Genomic DNA, 17,781 nt, shown 5'->3' with positions numbered 1-17,781 from the left:
TGATAAGCTCAGACAAGAATTCTTCCATTCACGTAAAGATATACACTGCGGACGACCAAATTATGAACATTGACTAGTCAAAATTTCTATAGGGCACATTGCAGATTGCAAACGTGTTATCTGCTAATCCATCAAAAATTATAGTGCCCAGTTAGCCAAACCGCTCTGCACCGCTCTTATCGCAGGTCCATATAATATGGATACAAAATTATCAGGGGAGAACACTACTAGAAGTCATCCCCTAAATATGTGAATACCCTTTTCTTAAAGACACGGCCCAGATCAACGATTTCGGTTTCTCTTGTATGATTTACCATGCTGTTATGTCCCTTCATTGTCCTACATTTCCAGGACAATCTGTTTGCAACATCAATTGTTAAGCTGGCCATATCTCTGGTCCTTGTTAAAACTTGCAAGACGGTGGCAGAGTATGAAGGACTGGACACTAGCCTGTTGAGCAATATTAGTATCTCCGCATCAGAAATGTCCTGAGAACAAATTGCTCAATTGAGTCAAAGGAAACCAAACGCAGAAATTCTTGGCACTTAAATGTGAAAAATGTGAATCTAATGAAAAGAAAGCCAGGATTTTATCAATATCTTAATCTAAACTTCTCCGGAAGAGTAATAGGAAGCAATAGCATTTTATTCATTTTAAACAAATGCATGAACTTCACAGAACTATAGAAATTAATCTCAGGGAAGGTTAAGTAACATTGAAGATCTTTCCAAAAAAGTAAAAGGAAAATTATCAATGCAAAAGGAGGAGGACAAACAGTTTTCAAGTTTGTATCCGGTTTCCCATCACCTATGATATTATTACCTCTCCCTGAAAATCTCTGGCAGCTCCTCAACAGCTTTAGCTTCTTGGTCAACCTGTGATGCCAGTACTTGCAAAATCAGCAACAGATAGTTTGTTCCTCTGGAGAGCCGATGACTGACAAGAATGTCAAAGCCAGCTTTTCCAGACGATGCAAGGAATGCCAGCACAAGAATAGCATTTCGGCGTAGTTTCAACACCTAAAATTACAAGAGCATAAATTTTAAGTTATATTCGGTATTTGATATGACCCCAACTCCCAGTGCCACTAGAACATGTAGAGAGGGCCATAGGCGAGGGGCAAAAAGACAGAAAATAAGGATATATTGGTCCAAAGGAAAACGTAGGTGTTAGAAGTCAGAAAAAGCAGAAAATCAGAGGAGAAAAATAAGGGAATCGCGATGAATGGATGGATGTCAGTGGGATATATAAAAATGAAGCGCAGGGAAGGTTTAAGGCAGAGAAGAAATTTGGAAGTGTGGTTTGGGCGTTTGGGCGGAGTACAAACCTCTTGAAAGTTTGGCAAACCCGTTTTGTTTTAGAGGATTTGTAGTATGTGTGTGTGTGTGTGACTTGTATCTTCTGTTTGTTATCTGTTGTGTAGTAATCTGAAGCTGTAATCATTATCCTTCCTGTGTCAGTTCCATTTGTGTGTCTGTATATGTATCAGAGTTGTGTTTTATCTCTGAATGTAATGTATTTTAGCTCTTATTTTTATCTCGCGCGTGTCAATCAGGTTGTTGATATAGGAAGGGTTTGGAAGTTTTTGGTTAAAGGTCCTATCAGTATTAAAATTCGTCTTAATGTATTTTTTTCCCCAAATGAAACAAGTGGTCGCATTTTATTAAATAATAAACAAGTATAGCAGTTAATCATCACTATAAATGACTAAACGTATGGGCTGCAACTGCAGTTCCAATCATGCAACCACATGCCAGATATCAATGTGCCCGTACATATCATAGCATAATTTCTCAATAAACCTTATTTCATTGATGCACCCACTCCCCTGAATTCTCATTTCCCACACTCTTCTCTACTAGGTAGCAATCAATGAGCTATGCTGATTGTATCCTAGAAAGAGTAATATAACAGTAAGGTGATTGGTGGCAGCAGAGCTAAAGTATTTTTAAATTTTCTCACCAGAAGCCCCTTGAGCAACCCAGAAGCAAATAAACGATTTTCTCTTTGCCCCTATTTCAGATGCACAGAGACCAAGACCCACGCTCGATACAAGCATTTTTGGAAAAATACCAAGAAAATTTTATAATTTGATTATTGACTTGATATATCAAAATAATTCATGGACAAAATGGGCTTCTCAGTGAACAAGCTTACCTGTAATCCACTTCCATGGGATGCAACACAATCTGCCAAACCTTGAAGAATGATATTGAATTTCAGGGAACCTGAGGTAGATGTATTGTCATCCATGGCACTAGCGCACTCTCCCTCTTTGCAACCACAACAGAAAGTAACCAGTAGTTTTGGACCTTTAACACAAAATGACATGTTTGAAAATCATAAGATTGGGTGTATCCACACTAGGAGTTGAAGTTAATTTGCTTTTTTTTTTTTTTTTAAGGGGGGTGGGTGCTGAAATAGCTAAGATTTATTGAGATTTGGAAATTTATATAACATCCAAGCTAGTAGTGGGCAAATAATCACTGTGTTTTGTCTCTCTTGATTCAACAAATCAGAACAAGTAAATGACAGGTTTTCATTAAATCACTTTCATTATAATAGCTAAAGAATAGCACAAACAAAATAAAAACTAATGACCCCAAAAAAAGGACACTAGCATCAACCTATGTAGCTTTCCATAATAACAAAGGTGCAAACTTACAATTTAAAAGTAGGTACAAAAGTCTCAGGCATGCTGTTTCACACGTAACCCAACATCCCTTTTAAGCAACTGTGAAATGGTGTCAAATGCCATTTTCTGTCCGAACCTGTATGGCCACAAATTTCAGGTCCCATTGACATTTTTCATACAATTTCATCAAAACTTTCAGATGATAGTACAACCTCAAAAGCTTACCGCTCCCTATCAATGTAAGCATTACTTCTTAGAAGTATCACATTCATGATGGATACAGCTTCCACTCTCACACTTTCCTCCGTCATCTTCATAGCAATATGATGCATTGCTTCAAAAAGATAAACCCAATCTATTTGAGGCTGCAAGGAACTCCGATGGTTCAAACACCTTCTTTTGCTCAGCATTCCTACATCAAACAATTCTGGCTGGAGCTGATCGCACCCTGCATGAGATGTCTCATTGGTGTGCATATAAGAGTTTTTTTCATCTTTCGCAACTTCAGGTCCACAAGAATCAACAATATTGTTCTCCAAGCAAACTCCCTCAACAAGCACATTGTCCCTGAGTAAAGTGCACTGGAAAGATCAAATCAAAAGTTCATAAGAACAGGAATTAAACAAAAACGAAGGGAAAAAATGAGTGACTTCACAAGACATAAAGCCCATGCACTAGCTTATAACCAAACCTAGACTCCCTTTCCCTAGTTTCCTTTTCTTTTTTAGGGGAAGAAGACAAAAAGAATAAGACACTAGCTTAGAGGAAAAAAATTTGTGTTGATTACGTAAATGTCAAATCAAAGGAAAATAAATTGTTAATCAGTTGGGTTCAGCAGTGTTTTTGGCAAGCAGCATGACTAAATCTAAAAAGATCTTAACAAATTAACATCTCACTAGATTAAGGGTGCTTTTTGTCCGGACTTTGAGATGAGCTGCACCATTTATAGCTTATGTATAGTGCATGTTCCTATAAATTTTATATTGTACAGAGAATACATAGATATGTAGATTCCCCCTCAAAACTTTTAAATCATCGTCTTTAAGTTTCTGTAAACACCAAGTAAAATAAATTATAATTATCATGATACAGATAAAGAAAAAAGTGATTAATTGAAACTGTAACCTTATGATGATATGCAAAAGCGATGCAATTTTAATAAAAGCAACAGAACAAATAACCCAAAATGAGGCATACCTTCTTACGGAATAATTTTCCAATTCCAATAGGAGTTTCAGATAAGTATGCAGTATGCATAGAGAGCTATGGACAACAACAACCTGTGGTGAAAGCAATAAATTTGTCAAAGTCTATACATTGAGGAGAAAATAAGAGGAAAAGAACACCTATTAAAAATACAAAAACAGTTAACTTAAGAAACCAACTTGGTAATGTAATCAAGCATAACCAAAGGACTTGTCAATTCTGAGCTTGTAAACAAGAGGAAATTTTAACATTTATTCACAATCCAGTCTAGAAATACTTACATTTTTAACACTACAAAGGTCAAGTAATGGTTCAAACAAAGTTTCCAACACAGCTGTCCCTTCAGTTATCTGCAATACAAATCAACAATTGGATTAGAACCAACAACCATACTTGTTGCGATAAGCATGTTTAATGTGAGCGAATCCATGACATGTATAAATAACTCGGTGGTTGAGCTCTTAAACGCCCAAGCATCTTGAAACCAAATCAATGATCTGGAATAAAAATGATATTCTAACCATTGGGAAACCGAAAACCGTCTACAATTTCAAGCCATTGATTATGCACTAGTTTTCATGCCCAAAAAAAGCGCAGCCAAACCTAATGAACAGCACCTACTGTTAAGGGAAGCTTTGTACACTATAAGACCACCATTTATGATAGTGACTTAGTTGAAACATGAATTTAAATATTCATGGAAAAGGCATTAAAAAAGGGAAGGCATAAAACCAATGCCAAAGTCTAGTATCAACTTCAGACCAGCCCAATCCGTAGAAAATCCCATACTTCAGCACTAATCTCCATCTAAATTCTCATATTGGCATTTCTCAATAGCATGTGACATTCACATTTATAGGGGTTCAATTGAAATTTATCTGCAATTATGAATGTGTAGAACATAGTGCTTTCTATGTATGTATGAGTTAAATTCAGCGATGATGAACTCATTGAATTAATTACCGATCACAAAAATCCCCTCTTTCATTCTAAACTATCACAATGCCAAGAACCCAAATTCAAAACTCACAATTTGGAGATCAAACCATTAAAGAAATACTGATGAACAGCAAGTTCTAGACTCACATCATTTTTCAAACAAACTACTTCTGCAGCATAAAAAACCTCCATTTGAAAAAATGCATGACTATGTGAGATAAAGTATAAACTGCTGCTTTAGAAAAATGCACAAACACAAAGTTGACCAGCTACCTTTGTCAACATATGGTAGAGTTGTGACACTTTTATTGCTTCTGGAGTATGAAAACAGTCCTTCATATACTGCAATGCTACTCCAGAAGAACTTATATCTGTAAGAAATTTGGTTGTTATTTTAGAGGGTAGATTTATGGGCATCAACCCAAAAAGAATATGAAAATCTCGTTGACAGCCCACAAGCAATCTGGATGTCACGTTGCTTCCTAGCTTTTGTTCACCCGATGAGCCCCAAATTGCCAGCAACTTCTCAGAAAGTTCAAGACAAGCAGGCACATCATCATTCAGAATATTTTGAGCTTCCTTCTGAGTGTCTATGTCTGTCTGAACTCCTGTAGCTTTATAATTAGACTCAGCTACAACAACCAAAAAACAAAATATAAATAAATAAATTATGACAAGGCCATGTCAGAAGCTAACAAAAAACGTCATCTGAAAGGGAAGGAGGGACTCTTCTCATGCCTTACCAGCCTGCACTTTTGAAGGCTGTCTATTGTGAATTTTTTGAGAGATGCCATGACGATCTGAAGCAAGATTTCTCCATTCCCTGCCATCATGATCATTAGAATTTGTACAGATGCTACAAGAAAACTATTAACACAAATATTAATAATTACAGGTCATTCTTGACAGGTCACTCATCTTTTCAAGGACTAAATTCAGTCTGAACTAATAAATAAGTCAACTCATGCATTCATTTTAAAATCTAAAGTGGTCTCTTATTTTAAAGAGCATTCATTAAAATACAACTTTTGGTGGCTATCTATAATAAGTTCCACACGCTTTCACGTTAGACCATCAATATATGACACAAACCTACAAATGAATATCCCCCAGTCGTCAGAGGAAAACTACAACGTATGTCATAACTCATTATTTTAAGCTTCAACTAAAAGATTACTGACTGACAAGCTGGCTATTCCTTTCCAACAGTTTCCTATTCAGTAACCAGAACTGCAGGATAGGAACATTAGTAGATAAAGATTAGAAAGGAAACCATATGTTTGACTCACATGTTTATACTCTTTGACTGGTTCGCATATTCATTTTCTTCTTCATTCTTTGAAGCTACAAACTTGAGCTGCTCATCTTTCTTTTCTCTTTGTTTCTTTAATTCAAGACACTCCTTTTCCTGAAGGTGTACAGTTATTTACGGAATCCAAACATCTTACTGAGTTAGAGATCCTTAAACCATCTGTAAAAGTACAGTGGGAGAAAAGAAAAGAATGTTGCATCAGCAAATAAAAACAGTGAATTTATATTGATACGCCAACATACCAAGAGAGCAAGCTGCTTCGATGCTTGTCCAAGCTCCCTCTGATTTTACCATCAACCAATTAGCACAAATGATTCAGTGTAAGAAAAGCTTGAGTGAACTTTAACAAATCAAAGTGATTGACCTAATCTAAAGGCGTATGTAGTATGGAATGGTTCCTTTTCCTTCCTTTGTCATAGGCAAATTGCCAAAAATAAAACTAAGACATAAAAAATGATCAGAAATAGAAGCTCTTTCCAAGCCAACTATTCAGGCAATGTTCATTCAAATGTTGTTTTCTGGTGGAGACTGCAGTCTGAAAAAGAAGATGACTCAGACTTACAGAAAGCCATGAAACATATTTAACTGGCTTTCTCAGGCTTCCTAAGGCCAATGGTTAATACAAACAGTAAAGAAATAATGAGGGACCGCGTGCAAGAACCGCCACCATGAGACCCACCAATAAGTAGAATTCAACAACATATACAATCAACAACTCATTACCATCCATGCACAAGTTCCCTGATTGTGCACGCGATACAACAATTCGTTCAAAGCCAAGACATCAGTTTGTTTGTTACCCAAAGACAAAGCAAGCCTCACCTTTAACCGCTCGATTTCATCATCTTTGTCTTTATCGGGTCGTCGTGCAATCGGAGCAACCGCAAGAGAAGGGCATTTTGCAGGGCGACTCGGAGAGTGTTGAAAAGAATCAAAATCCGTGCTCCTTTGAGAGAGCTCTCGTGGGGGCGAGTAACTAACACCATTATAGGAGGAAGAAGCCGCGAAAGAATGCGGCGGTTGTTGGAGGTGGTGGTGGCGCGATTGAGGCGGTTGTGAAGGGGCGTGCGAAGTGAAAGAAGAGGTCGGAGGAGGCGGAGGAGGAGGATTATGGGAATGAGGAGGATTGGAACTTGGTTTTGCAATAGCAGAGAGAGCAAGTTCTTCGACCTGGATTAATTGGTCCAAGAAAGCGTCTTCCCAATCTTCGAATACGTCTTCACTCTCATCCATCATCTTCGTCTTTGCTCGATTTTTCGAAGTTCACTTCGCGGCCTCGGAACAGCGAGGGCATATGGTGATGTTTCGGCCCTTCCCAGTTTGCACTGTCCCTGTCTTTCGAATTCTATTCTTAAAAAAGTCTATTTTAAGAGGTGTTTGGCATCCGTAGTTTCTAAAATACTTTTTCGCTATCTAAATACCCTCTTACTCGTATACTTTTATGGGCCTGCGACTTTTAAATTACACCCTCTTCGCCCAAGTTACACATTTTTTGTGAAGGCATCATATGTTGTCGTGACCTTTTAATAAGAAGTTCTTAGGAATCAATGGGACTGCCATTTCTTACTATGTGTTCTAAAGCTGAACTTTTTTAAATTCACAACTCTGAATTAAGGCCTATTTGGGTTGAAATAGCTTATAAATATACAAAAAGAGATATCTCGACTTATATAAAACGTGTTTATAATCGTGATTACAAATAAAACCTTAATAGATACAAGATACTCCTCCAGTCCTTATTATAAAACCCCATTTGACTTTTTATTTGGTCCTAATTATAAAACCCTAATTCATTTTGTCTCTTATATTTATGCATTTTTTTTCCAAGATAATCCTTCTAATAATGATAGTTTTAGCCAATATACTTAATTAGCAAGGATATTTTAGGAATGACAACACTTATTTATTATAAATAACCAACTTAACTTACTTCCTTAATTTCCTCAAATAAGTCAATTGGGTCTTATAATTAGGACCGGAGGAGTACAAGTCATTATTGTCTGCTTATAACCTAGTAGGAAATTTGTCATTATTTTAGGATTTTTCTCACATATCTATTAAAGTAGTGTCTTTATCTTCTTTTCTTAGCTTGTTTAGCAATTCTATTTGCACTTTAACTTAGTGTACTATGTAAAACTCTTAACTTCTTAATATCATTTGGTCTTATTCCCAAAAAAAAGTTGCAACATTTTTATTATATATTTTTCATCCTAAATTTGTTTTTATCTTAAATATAATACCTCAACTTATATTATCTTTTAAGTTTATACTCCTCCGATTCTAAATATAATACTCATTTTATAATATGATTTACACTATAAAATGAATATTATGTTAAGGACTAGAAAAAAAATTTTAATTCTCTCTATTTATTAAACATATTAAGCAAATTTTAATTTTTAATGCAAATAATTAAAGATATATTATAAGTAAAATCAACCTACATTTTTATTAATAGCTGAATTAATTTTTTTAATTTTTATAAATTAGTTATCTAATTTTTAGATCTAAAACCATTATATTAAATTAAAATTAAAATCTAGTCAAATCATCCGGTGATGTTGTAAACTGTAATATACTGGTTCAAGTAAAACGGGTAGTGTGGATTTGCACCAGTTTGTACATTTTTTATGAGAAATCAAATCATATAGCACCTCTGTTTGTTAATATCAAGGTTAAATAATTAACGAGTGGATATTAAAAAAAATAGTTATTTATGATAAATTAGTGTTATTTTTTAAAAAAATATTCTTACTAAACATATTGAAACTACATTTTAATGAAAAGCCCCATGGGAATTATTTAGAGATAAAAATAGATAAACATGAGAAACTATTATATTTAAGATCAAATTAATTCTACAATTAGTCTTATATTAAGGTGGTATTATTAAACTATGAAAAATAATTTTACAGAGCTGGGCAACTGGCGATTAGGACTTTGATGTCTTCCTACAAGATTGTGTTGGTAAATCCAGAACCAAGGGGAATTACGAAAACATCAGAAACAACATGCTATGATGCAACGGCGAAAATCAACGCATTTATGATAACAAGTCGTTGTATTCGCAGGATATCCATCTTGACAAGGATGTCCAGTGATAAGTGTTAGGAAAATCAATGCATTTTTTATAATGAGCACTAAATCTGTGAATATTTTTAAAAAAAATAGATGAATTAGTTATTTGAAATAAATTTGTATTAGTTTTTCTTAAATACCTTATTTAATCATGTACATTAAAACTATTCTCTATGAAAAGCTCCTTCATATGGGTAATAACTTGAAATACTTTGGGAGAAATTATAAAATTCAAAGATAAAGTGAATTGAAACCGTTTACTACTTCTTGTCCTTAATATAAGAGTTAGGTAGGGGTTGTGTTTGGTCAAAATATAATATTTCAATATACTTTGTCTTCTGCTTTTCTCAAAATATCTATATTGATTGTAGAAGATTTCTACTAAGAAATAATTTTAATCAATGTATATGATTGAATATGATGGTTTAAAAAGATCAACACACATTTATGACAAGTAACTAACTTAAATAATTTTCTTAATATCATCATATTAATTATCTAGTTATTATATTAAGAATTGAGAATAACATCTAAAATTAAAATGGAAATAATAGTTGTATCCATAAACTATTCATCTTATAGGGGACTGACATGTCCAGTGATACAAAACGGAGTCTATTTTGGAGTTCTTGTTAAAATCTTTTGAAGTTGAAAGATCAAGATCCAACAAGCAGGATACGAAGAATAAACGAAGTTTTCTCCCTCGGATAGCACGGGCATGAGAGTCGTCCCCTTTTTTTTTTTTTGGACTGCGAGGAATTGCATGATTCTCACAGATAGCATTCCTTATCATCACTTGACATGACTCAGTACTACAAAATGAATTGGGTTAATATAATTTTCTGTGCTCTAAATTTTTCATCTTGTTTTGGTTTCTTAAATTTCTTTTTATTTATAATATTGGTTTCTATAATTTAATAAAAATTTAGACTATTTTTCTCCCTGAGAGACCAAAACTTATAGTTTGAAATTTAAAAGATCAAAACCAAAATAAGGAACAAACTTGAGAGACCAAAGATTATATTAAGCAAATATATTTGATTTTATGAAAACAACTATAAGGAGTCAAAATGATAGAAACCAGTAGAGATGAGAGAAATGTGGTAATCCTATAAGTAATCCAGTTAGTAATGGAGACTCCAAAACCAAGTTTGAGAGCAAGTGATGAGCCAACCCAACAAGCATGCCAAATAATTACTCTTCTAGTTCTAAATGTAAAACATATTTTATAATATAATTTGTACTACAAATGGGTCTTACAATTAGAACCAGAAAGTGCATATATATCCATTAATATTAATATAGACTATAGCTTCATCTCTTCTCTTTATTCTACCTTCGATTCTTAATATAATAGCTAGTTTGACTTTTAACTTAGTTCTAAATATAATACCTCAATACATTTTGTCTCCAATATTTATCTATCTTGGCTTCAAGTAATTCCTATATTAGTTGCATGCGTTAAGAAGTTAGCATCAATAGGTAATTCAAACATTCATGATTAATAAGGATATTTTATGAAAAATAACATTGATTTACTATAAATAACTAACTTAACTAACTTTTTTAATCTTCTCAAATTAGTCAACTAAGTCTTATTAAGGACCAGAGGTAGTATTATATTTTCAATAATATCAACGTAGATTGTTGCCAAAGTATAATTATGACTAAGGTGATAGCTTCATGTATCATATACAGATCATATTTTATTATGGGATCTATATGTTACATTGAGTGATTAAAAATAACTTAAATTAATTTGTGATTTTAATTTTAGCCGATTTATACTTTTGTTATGTAATCTGAAATCGATGATTAAGCACTTATAGTTTTGAAGTTTTTGCTAATGCCTTGACTTTAAGATGCTGTCGACTATTGAAAAGAATGAGATTTTGATTCCCTATAATATTTACTATAGTATTTTGTAATTTGTAATTATATCCAGCGTTTTTATGTTATTCGTAATTATTTGAAGCAACAGCATAAGGATCGATTTTTTCTTGTCTAAAAATAACTTGTTTCATTTTTCACAGAGCCTTAGGCATCTGCATTGATGGCATTAAGGGCATTACATCTTGTTCTTCATCGTGCAATAAAAAGAGATATAAAAAGAAAAAATTATTATGAGATTTAAAATAAGAATATACTTACAAAAAAGTCTCAATAATAAATAAGCTGTATGAAACTTCTTGTCGTTTTTTATCCTATAACTTATCATTCACTGGTCATGAGACTTCTTATTTATTTTTTAGTATCATACAGTAATTTTTCCTATATAAAAAAGCATATATATTAAATATATTCGTTAATAATTATTAGTTGTATGAAATAATTTTACCTTTTTAAAAAAAATTCCTAAAATAAGTTAGATGGGTAATAAGATCTTCCCAGACAATGAGTGATGGATCATAATGAGCAACCTGGGGCAGGAAGGCGAACGTTTGGTGGAATTGATTACAAAGACCTAAAATCTTGTGAACCAAATTTAAAGGGATGGGTCCAAAAGTAGTACGAGAAATGAGAATATAAATAATAAGTGCAGTGGCAGTGATTAGCTGTATTAATTCATGCTTTTTTTTTAAAAAAAAATCATGCTTAACACAATAGGTGGCCATATATTCTCATTGCCCTTTTCAAGACAGACAGCCTATATTTAATTATGAGAGCGACTGGCATTAATTTATATATATGGGGAAGTTAATTTTTTTTATTTGTACAGTTTGGGCATAATTAATTTGGAAGTGCTTATAATTTTATTCAATTTTAAATTAAGTCCTTGAGTTTTTTTTCCTTTTTATCAGGCCCTTTAAGTTGGTTCTGTTAAATTTGTTAACTCCTGCTGTTAAATAAAAAACAACACTGTTAAAACTTCCGTTAAAAAACATGGCAATCGTCTTCCGCATCTAAAATAACTCCTTCTATCTCCTTTCCCAGTAGCCTTTTCTCTCCTTTCTCTGCATTTGCCTATCTTGTTAAGTTGATCCCTTATCACACCCCAACACATACACATATATATATTTTTTTTTGATAACAAGAGGAAACCTTAACAACTCCTTACATGGCTGTTGTCAGCACACAGCCACTCAATATCCAGTACCCTATTTATTTGCTGAGGAGGGTTCTGTAGAATATACACGCCTGGCATCGCCCCAAGACCGAGCTTTGCTAACAGATCAGCAGCTTGGTTACAGCTACGAGGTGCATATGAAAGCTTCACATTCCACTCCCTAGTCAACAATGCTCGGGCCTCTCTGATTATCACATAGTCATCATGAAGTTCGTTGGGGTCCTCTGAGAGTAGTTCAATGGCACTAGTAGCATCAGACTCAAGTATGACATTTCTATAACCTTCGTCCCATGCCACTTTTAGTCCATGTAAGCATGCTTGTAGCTCAGCTGTCAGTGCATCACCCTGCCCGATATGAAAGATAAAGCCACGAAGAAATTCACCCCGCATGTTCCGAAGAAGGCCACCGCAAGCACTAATGTTTCTGTCAGGTGAGTAGGCACCGTCGACGTTCACTTTGATCCAGTTATTGTCCGGAGGTCTCCATCTTTCTTCCCCATTGCTGCGTTTTACACCCTCTATAGGAGTTCCACGTAAGTGTCCCTGGATCTCGTGCATGGAGCTTAATATGGCTTTCGAGTTTGCGATGATTGCTTCATTACGCAACTCTTTTCCTTCAAATATGATTAGATTACGACGTCTCCATAGCCACCAGCATACAACTGCAAAGAGAGAACCCCACTCTTTCTCATTATGATTTCTACAATTCAGATTCCATCGGAGCCAGTCAGAGGAACCAAGGGAGCAAAACTTCTTCCAGATTGATGCGTTAACCAGTCCTTTCCAAAGGAGCCAAGTATTGGTGCAATCCCGAAGAACGTGTAGTACGTCTTCCGCGCCATTATGACATATCGGGCACTGATCATCCATACTTAGGCCTCGTCTATGTCTCGCAGTATTCGTGAGGAGGCTTTTGCGGGATGCTAGCCAGATAAAAGTTCTGCAACGTTGGGGAATTGCTAGCTTCCATATTCGTTTCCAGTATGGATCTGAATCTGCAATCTCTGGGCTAAGATTGTCGTAGGCCGACTTTACGGAAAATAATCCATTACGCTCCCATTTCCACTTCACAGTGTTGTCAGCCAGACACTCAATACCAGCAGCCACCCTCTCCCACGTGGCTTTGATGCCAGCCCAAATGTTAGAGCCTCCCCGTTTTGGATCTATTTTGGGCATTAAATCATCGCCACATCGGTACTTATCACGAAGGACCTTGACCCAGAAGTCATCTCTGCATTTAACAAGTCTCCATCCCAGTTTCATGAGGAGAGCTTGGTTTTGAAGTTTTGTATGTCGAAGTCCTAGCCCTCCTTTGGATTTAGGTTGACAGACCGCATCCCAAGCCACTAACGGCATTTTTCGGTGTTCTGCTGAACTGCCCCAAAGGAATCCTCGATTGAGCTTGTCTAGTGTCTCGCATGTTGGTGACGGTACAAGCGAGGTTTGCATGGTGTAATTAGGGATGGCGGACATGACTGACGATATCAATGTTGTTCTTCCTGCGAGAGAGAGAGAACCTGTCTTCCACTTGGAGAGTCTGGTTTTGACTTTATCCACAACACTCTGGAAAGATCCCTTGTTGACGCGTGAGTGGTGTAGATTCACACCCAGATATTTTCCAAGATCTGAAGTTTGAGTGAATCCCAGCCTACCACTAATTTCTGAGCATCTATTATGATTTATGTTCATGGAGAAGAAAATGCGAGTCTTTGAGTGGTTTACCTTCAGTCCAGAGCTTCTACTGAATTTCTCAAGGCATTGATTAATCAAATCTGCTTGTTCGAGATTAGCTTCTGCAAAAAGAAGGACATCATCTGCGAAAAAAAGATGAGTGATGGGGGGTCCTGTTTTAGTGAGTCTAATAGGACGCCAGTGATTATCTTCAATCTCTTCTTGGATGATATGAGCTAGTTTCTCCATACATATAACAAATAGATAAGGGGAAATTGGGTCTCCTTGGCGCACACCCCTAGAGGAAGAAAAATTCTTAGCCTTGTCTCCATTCCATAACAGTTGAAAGTCTGCTGTGCTAACACATGAGGAGATAATGTCTACAAAATGATTAGGGAGCTGTAATTCCTTGAGACATCCTATTAGAAAATTCCAATTGACACAGTCATAGGCTTTCTCAAGGTCAATCTTAATAGCCATGAAGCCTTTTTTACCTTTCATGTTACGCATAGAGTGAATAACTTCCTGAGCCACAATGATATTATCAGAGCTAAGGCGACCGGGCACAAAGCCACACTGATTTGGAGAGATGGTCTGGGGCAAAAAGGTCTTTATTCGATTTGCCATAATCTTAGTCACAATCTTGTATACTACATTGCAAAGGCTAATGGGGCGAAGATCTTTAAGGGTCTCCGGTGGGTCCTTTTTGGGAATAAGCACAATCAAGGTACCATTGATCTCTCTTAACGTGTCAGGGCGGTCAAAGAGTCGTTGAACACATGTCACCAGTGAGTTTCGGATCCTTCCCCATTGATTTTGGAAAAAGAGTGCATTAAAACCATCAGGCCCTGGAGACTTGAGGGGTCCCATACTGAACAAGGCACTTTTGATTTCTTCTTCATCAACAGCACGTTCACACCCTTTACGAAACACCTCATCAAGTGGGGGATAGGTGATTCTGCAGTTCAGGCTATCTCGAACAGGAAGGTCCTCTTGAAATAGAGAGGAGAAGAAGTTAGTAGCTTGCTGTTTAATTTCTTCCGTGTCATAACACCAAGCTCCATCCTCTAGTCGAATAGCATCAACACGGTTAACCTTCCTTCGCTTATTGGCATGGGCATGGAACAGTTTGGAGTTATGGTCCCCGTATACGGCCCAATTAACACGCGCCTTTTGAGCCCATAAGAGTGATTCTTGGGCAATCACACTCTCAAGCTCCTTCCATATTTCTAGCTGAATGTTTTCATAAAAGCTCCGATTAGCACCACGAGCAATAGCCCGAGTTACCCCATCTAATCGTCTCATAAGTTTTCGTTTACGGTCCTGGATGTGCCCGAAGACTTGTTTGTTCCAAACTCGGCAAGCATCAGTGAACTGAGTAATATTAGATTGCCAATCCAGATGCTCCTTCCAATTATCACGTACGAAATCATTAAAATTGTCATGCAGGATCCAGGATGCAATAAAACGGAAGGGACGGCGTGGTCGTTCTGTGCGTAAGTCAAGACGAAGAAGAAGTGGACGATGATCAGACTTATAGAAAGGCAAGTGAGCAACCTTTGCCTGAGGGAATAACTGACACCAAGCTTCGTTTGCTAAAAAGCGATCCAACCGAGCTTCCGACGTCCCTCTTTTCCAAGTTAAATCGGGGCCAGAGTATCCGAGATCCTGAAGATTGCTCTCATCAAACCATCTGCAAAAGTCATTATCAGCTGAGAGTTTATAGGTTGCAGAAGATCGTCTTTCCCACTCTAATAGCGTTGCATTAAAATCGCCGCCGAGTAACCATGGCTCTTGAGTGACGCTGGCGATTCGAGCGAGTTGCCCCCATAAATTTCGACGCATCATAACATTTGGGCTCGCGTAAATAACTGTCATAACCCAGGTATTGCGGTGGCTATTCTCAATTCTAAAGTGAATGAATTGTCTATTTCGTTCAAGGACTTCAAGCTTCCTAATCCCAGTATTCCAAAGACACCAGATCCCCCCACTGTAACCTTCAGCTTCAATATAAGTATAGTCTTGAAAACCAAGACGTCCAATACGTTTTTCTGTGTTTGATTTATCTGCACGAGTCTCCACCAGAGCCAGGAAATCCAACTGGAAGTGGTTTTTAATTTCATGGGTCAGTTTAGCAAAAGTCTTTGCCCCTGTACCTCTCGAATTCCAGATTATGTAGTTCATAAAAACACATTTTCAGAATTTGGCACGTCATTAACATCCCGCGCCTGGACAATATCCAAAAGAGAGGAGGAGGTCGGCTCCGCAACCAAGGGGTCATCCGAAGGGGTAGCTAGTGTGTCTTCATGAGACGTCCCATTATTATGCATGATGTCCATGCCTGTTGTGCCTTGAGAACCACCTACGTATGTTGGGCCCATATCCATTTGGCCCATCAAAGGGACATGTTGAAGAATAGAAAAAGGATTGGTGCTAATAGATGAGTCTTGGCTCACGCAAACCGTGTCAGAATTTTTATTTTCCTTGCCACGTTTGCACTTCGCATCATTCTTTCTTTTTGAGCCTACTCTAATCCACGTGGCAGTAGAGTTGCCGATATCCTTCCCAAAATTACGCCTTAGTGATTTCCTTGATCCCGTTTTTTCAGCAGTATCCTTTTGAGATCCCATCTGATTTGCTACGCTCTTCACCATATCTTGTTTCTTGATTCGCGACTGATTTCTAGTTGGATTTCCCAAATCCGATCCCACTTTTTTCTCCATCAGATTAACTCCTCTCCGAAAGTCACGTTTAACTAACATTTGCGGCCCCAAGCATCCGTTGCTTGGCGTCGGCGAGCCTTCCATCATCGGAATCTGGATTTGGCCACCCTCATTGATCAGTTCTTGCTCCTTCACGTCACATGTCTCAGCAGATTCCTTTGTTATATCCGGCCTGGGCACCGTCCCTCTAGTCGCAACATCTCCGGTTTTATCCTGTAAATTACTGGGGCATGCTTGCTGTTGATGGCCGTACTTACCACAACAGAAGCACACTTGGTGAAGCCCTTCATAAACTATCTATCGATCTTCACCCCACACTGTAAATGCTGGCAATAGCGGCTTTTGAAGGTCAATCTCAACGCATATCCGTGCGAAGCTCCCCTTGTCATATATAGATGTGGATCTATCTACTTTAATTGTCTTTCCTACCATATTACCGATCATACGTAACGACTCCACATTGTAGAATTCCATTGGTAAGTCTGGGATGCGAATCCAGGCAGCAATGCGTCGTTGGGTGTCTGCCTTCCACGGGTTGAAATTCGGTCGCCATTTTTGAACTAAGAGATAGTGGTCATCAATCATCCAAGGTCCTTCTTGAAAAGCATAATCTCTATCTTCTTTGCTTGTGAAAGATACTATGTAATACTCATTACTCAGGGGGGTAACCTTCAGAGGTTGTTGTGGTTTCCACATTCGCCGCACCCTGTCTATGAGTATTAACTAGAGAGGAATGGCGACTGGAGGGCGAGAGAGTGCTGAGGGAGAAACAGGCGAGGGGAAGAGAGGGCAAGGGGCAGGTGACGGCGACGGTAGGGGAGGACCGGAGAGAGACAAGGGACCCATCCCTATCACGACGTTTGTTTTGGTAGTGGCGGAGGAAGCGTCGAGAAGGGAAGAACTCCAGGGGAGGGACTGCCGCTAGCAACCGGCGAACTGGGTCATGGTCATAAAGAGAAACTCCTGTCTTTAGGGTGTGGAGGGTTCCTAGTTAGTCATGATGAACAAGAAGACATTGTCAAGGGCTGGAAACAATTTTTTGCGAAGCAGAATGCAGAAAAGGACCCTGAGAAGGAGAACTCAGAGGAGGATGAGAGTGACGTGAATATTGCAAATGGAAAATATCCAGTATTAAGTGCGACGGCAGAAC

General features: G+C 37.3%; 1 protein-coding gene and 1 pseudogene across 1 annotated transcript; both read right to left on the bottom strand.

The window, feature by feature from the left end:
- Positions 1–120: 120 nt before the first annotated feature.
- Positions 121–7,412, bottom strand: LOC114730682 (uncharacterized; annotated as a pseudogene).
- A 4,801-nt stretch (positions 7,413–12,213) lies between these two features.
- On the bottom strand, positions 12,214–17,063 carry LOC114730681 (uncharacterized). The gene is made up of 3 exons (XM_028917789.1): positions 16,950–17,063; positions 16,101–16,868; positions 12,214–16,008 (listed from the first exon to the last, which is right to left on the bottom strand). Exons 1-3 carry the CDS (start codon positions 17,061–17,063, stop codon positions 12,214–12,216), a joined length of 4,677 nt encoding a protein of 1,558 aa, XP_028773622.1.
- Positions 17,064–17,781: the final 718 nt, after the last annotated feature.

This window comes from Neltuma alba, unplaced genomic scaffold (genome assembly GCF_004799145.2).
Source record: "Neltuma alba isolate B1F8T4 unplaced genomic scaffold, ASM479914v2 tig00012760_pilon, whole genome shotgun sequence".
NCBI lineage: Eukaryota > Viridiplantae > Streptophyta > Magnoliopsida > Fabales > Fabaceae > Neltuma > Neltuma alba.
The sequence above is the reverse complement of the archived record's forward strand: the minus strand, read 5'-3'. Positions and strand labels throughout refer to the sequence as shown.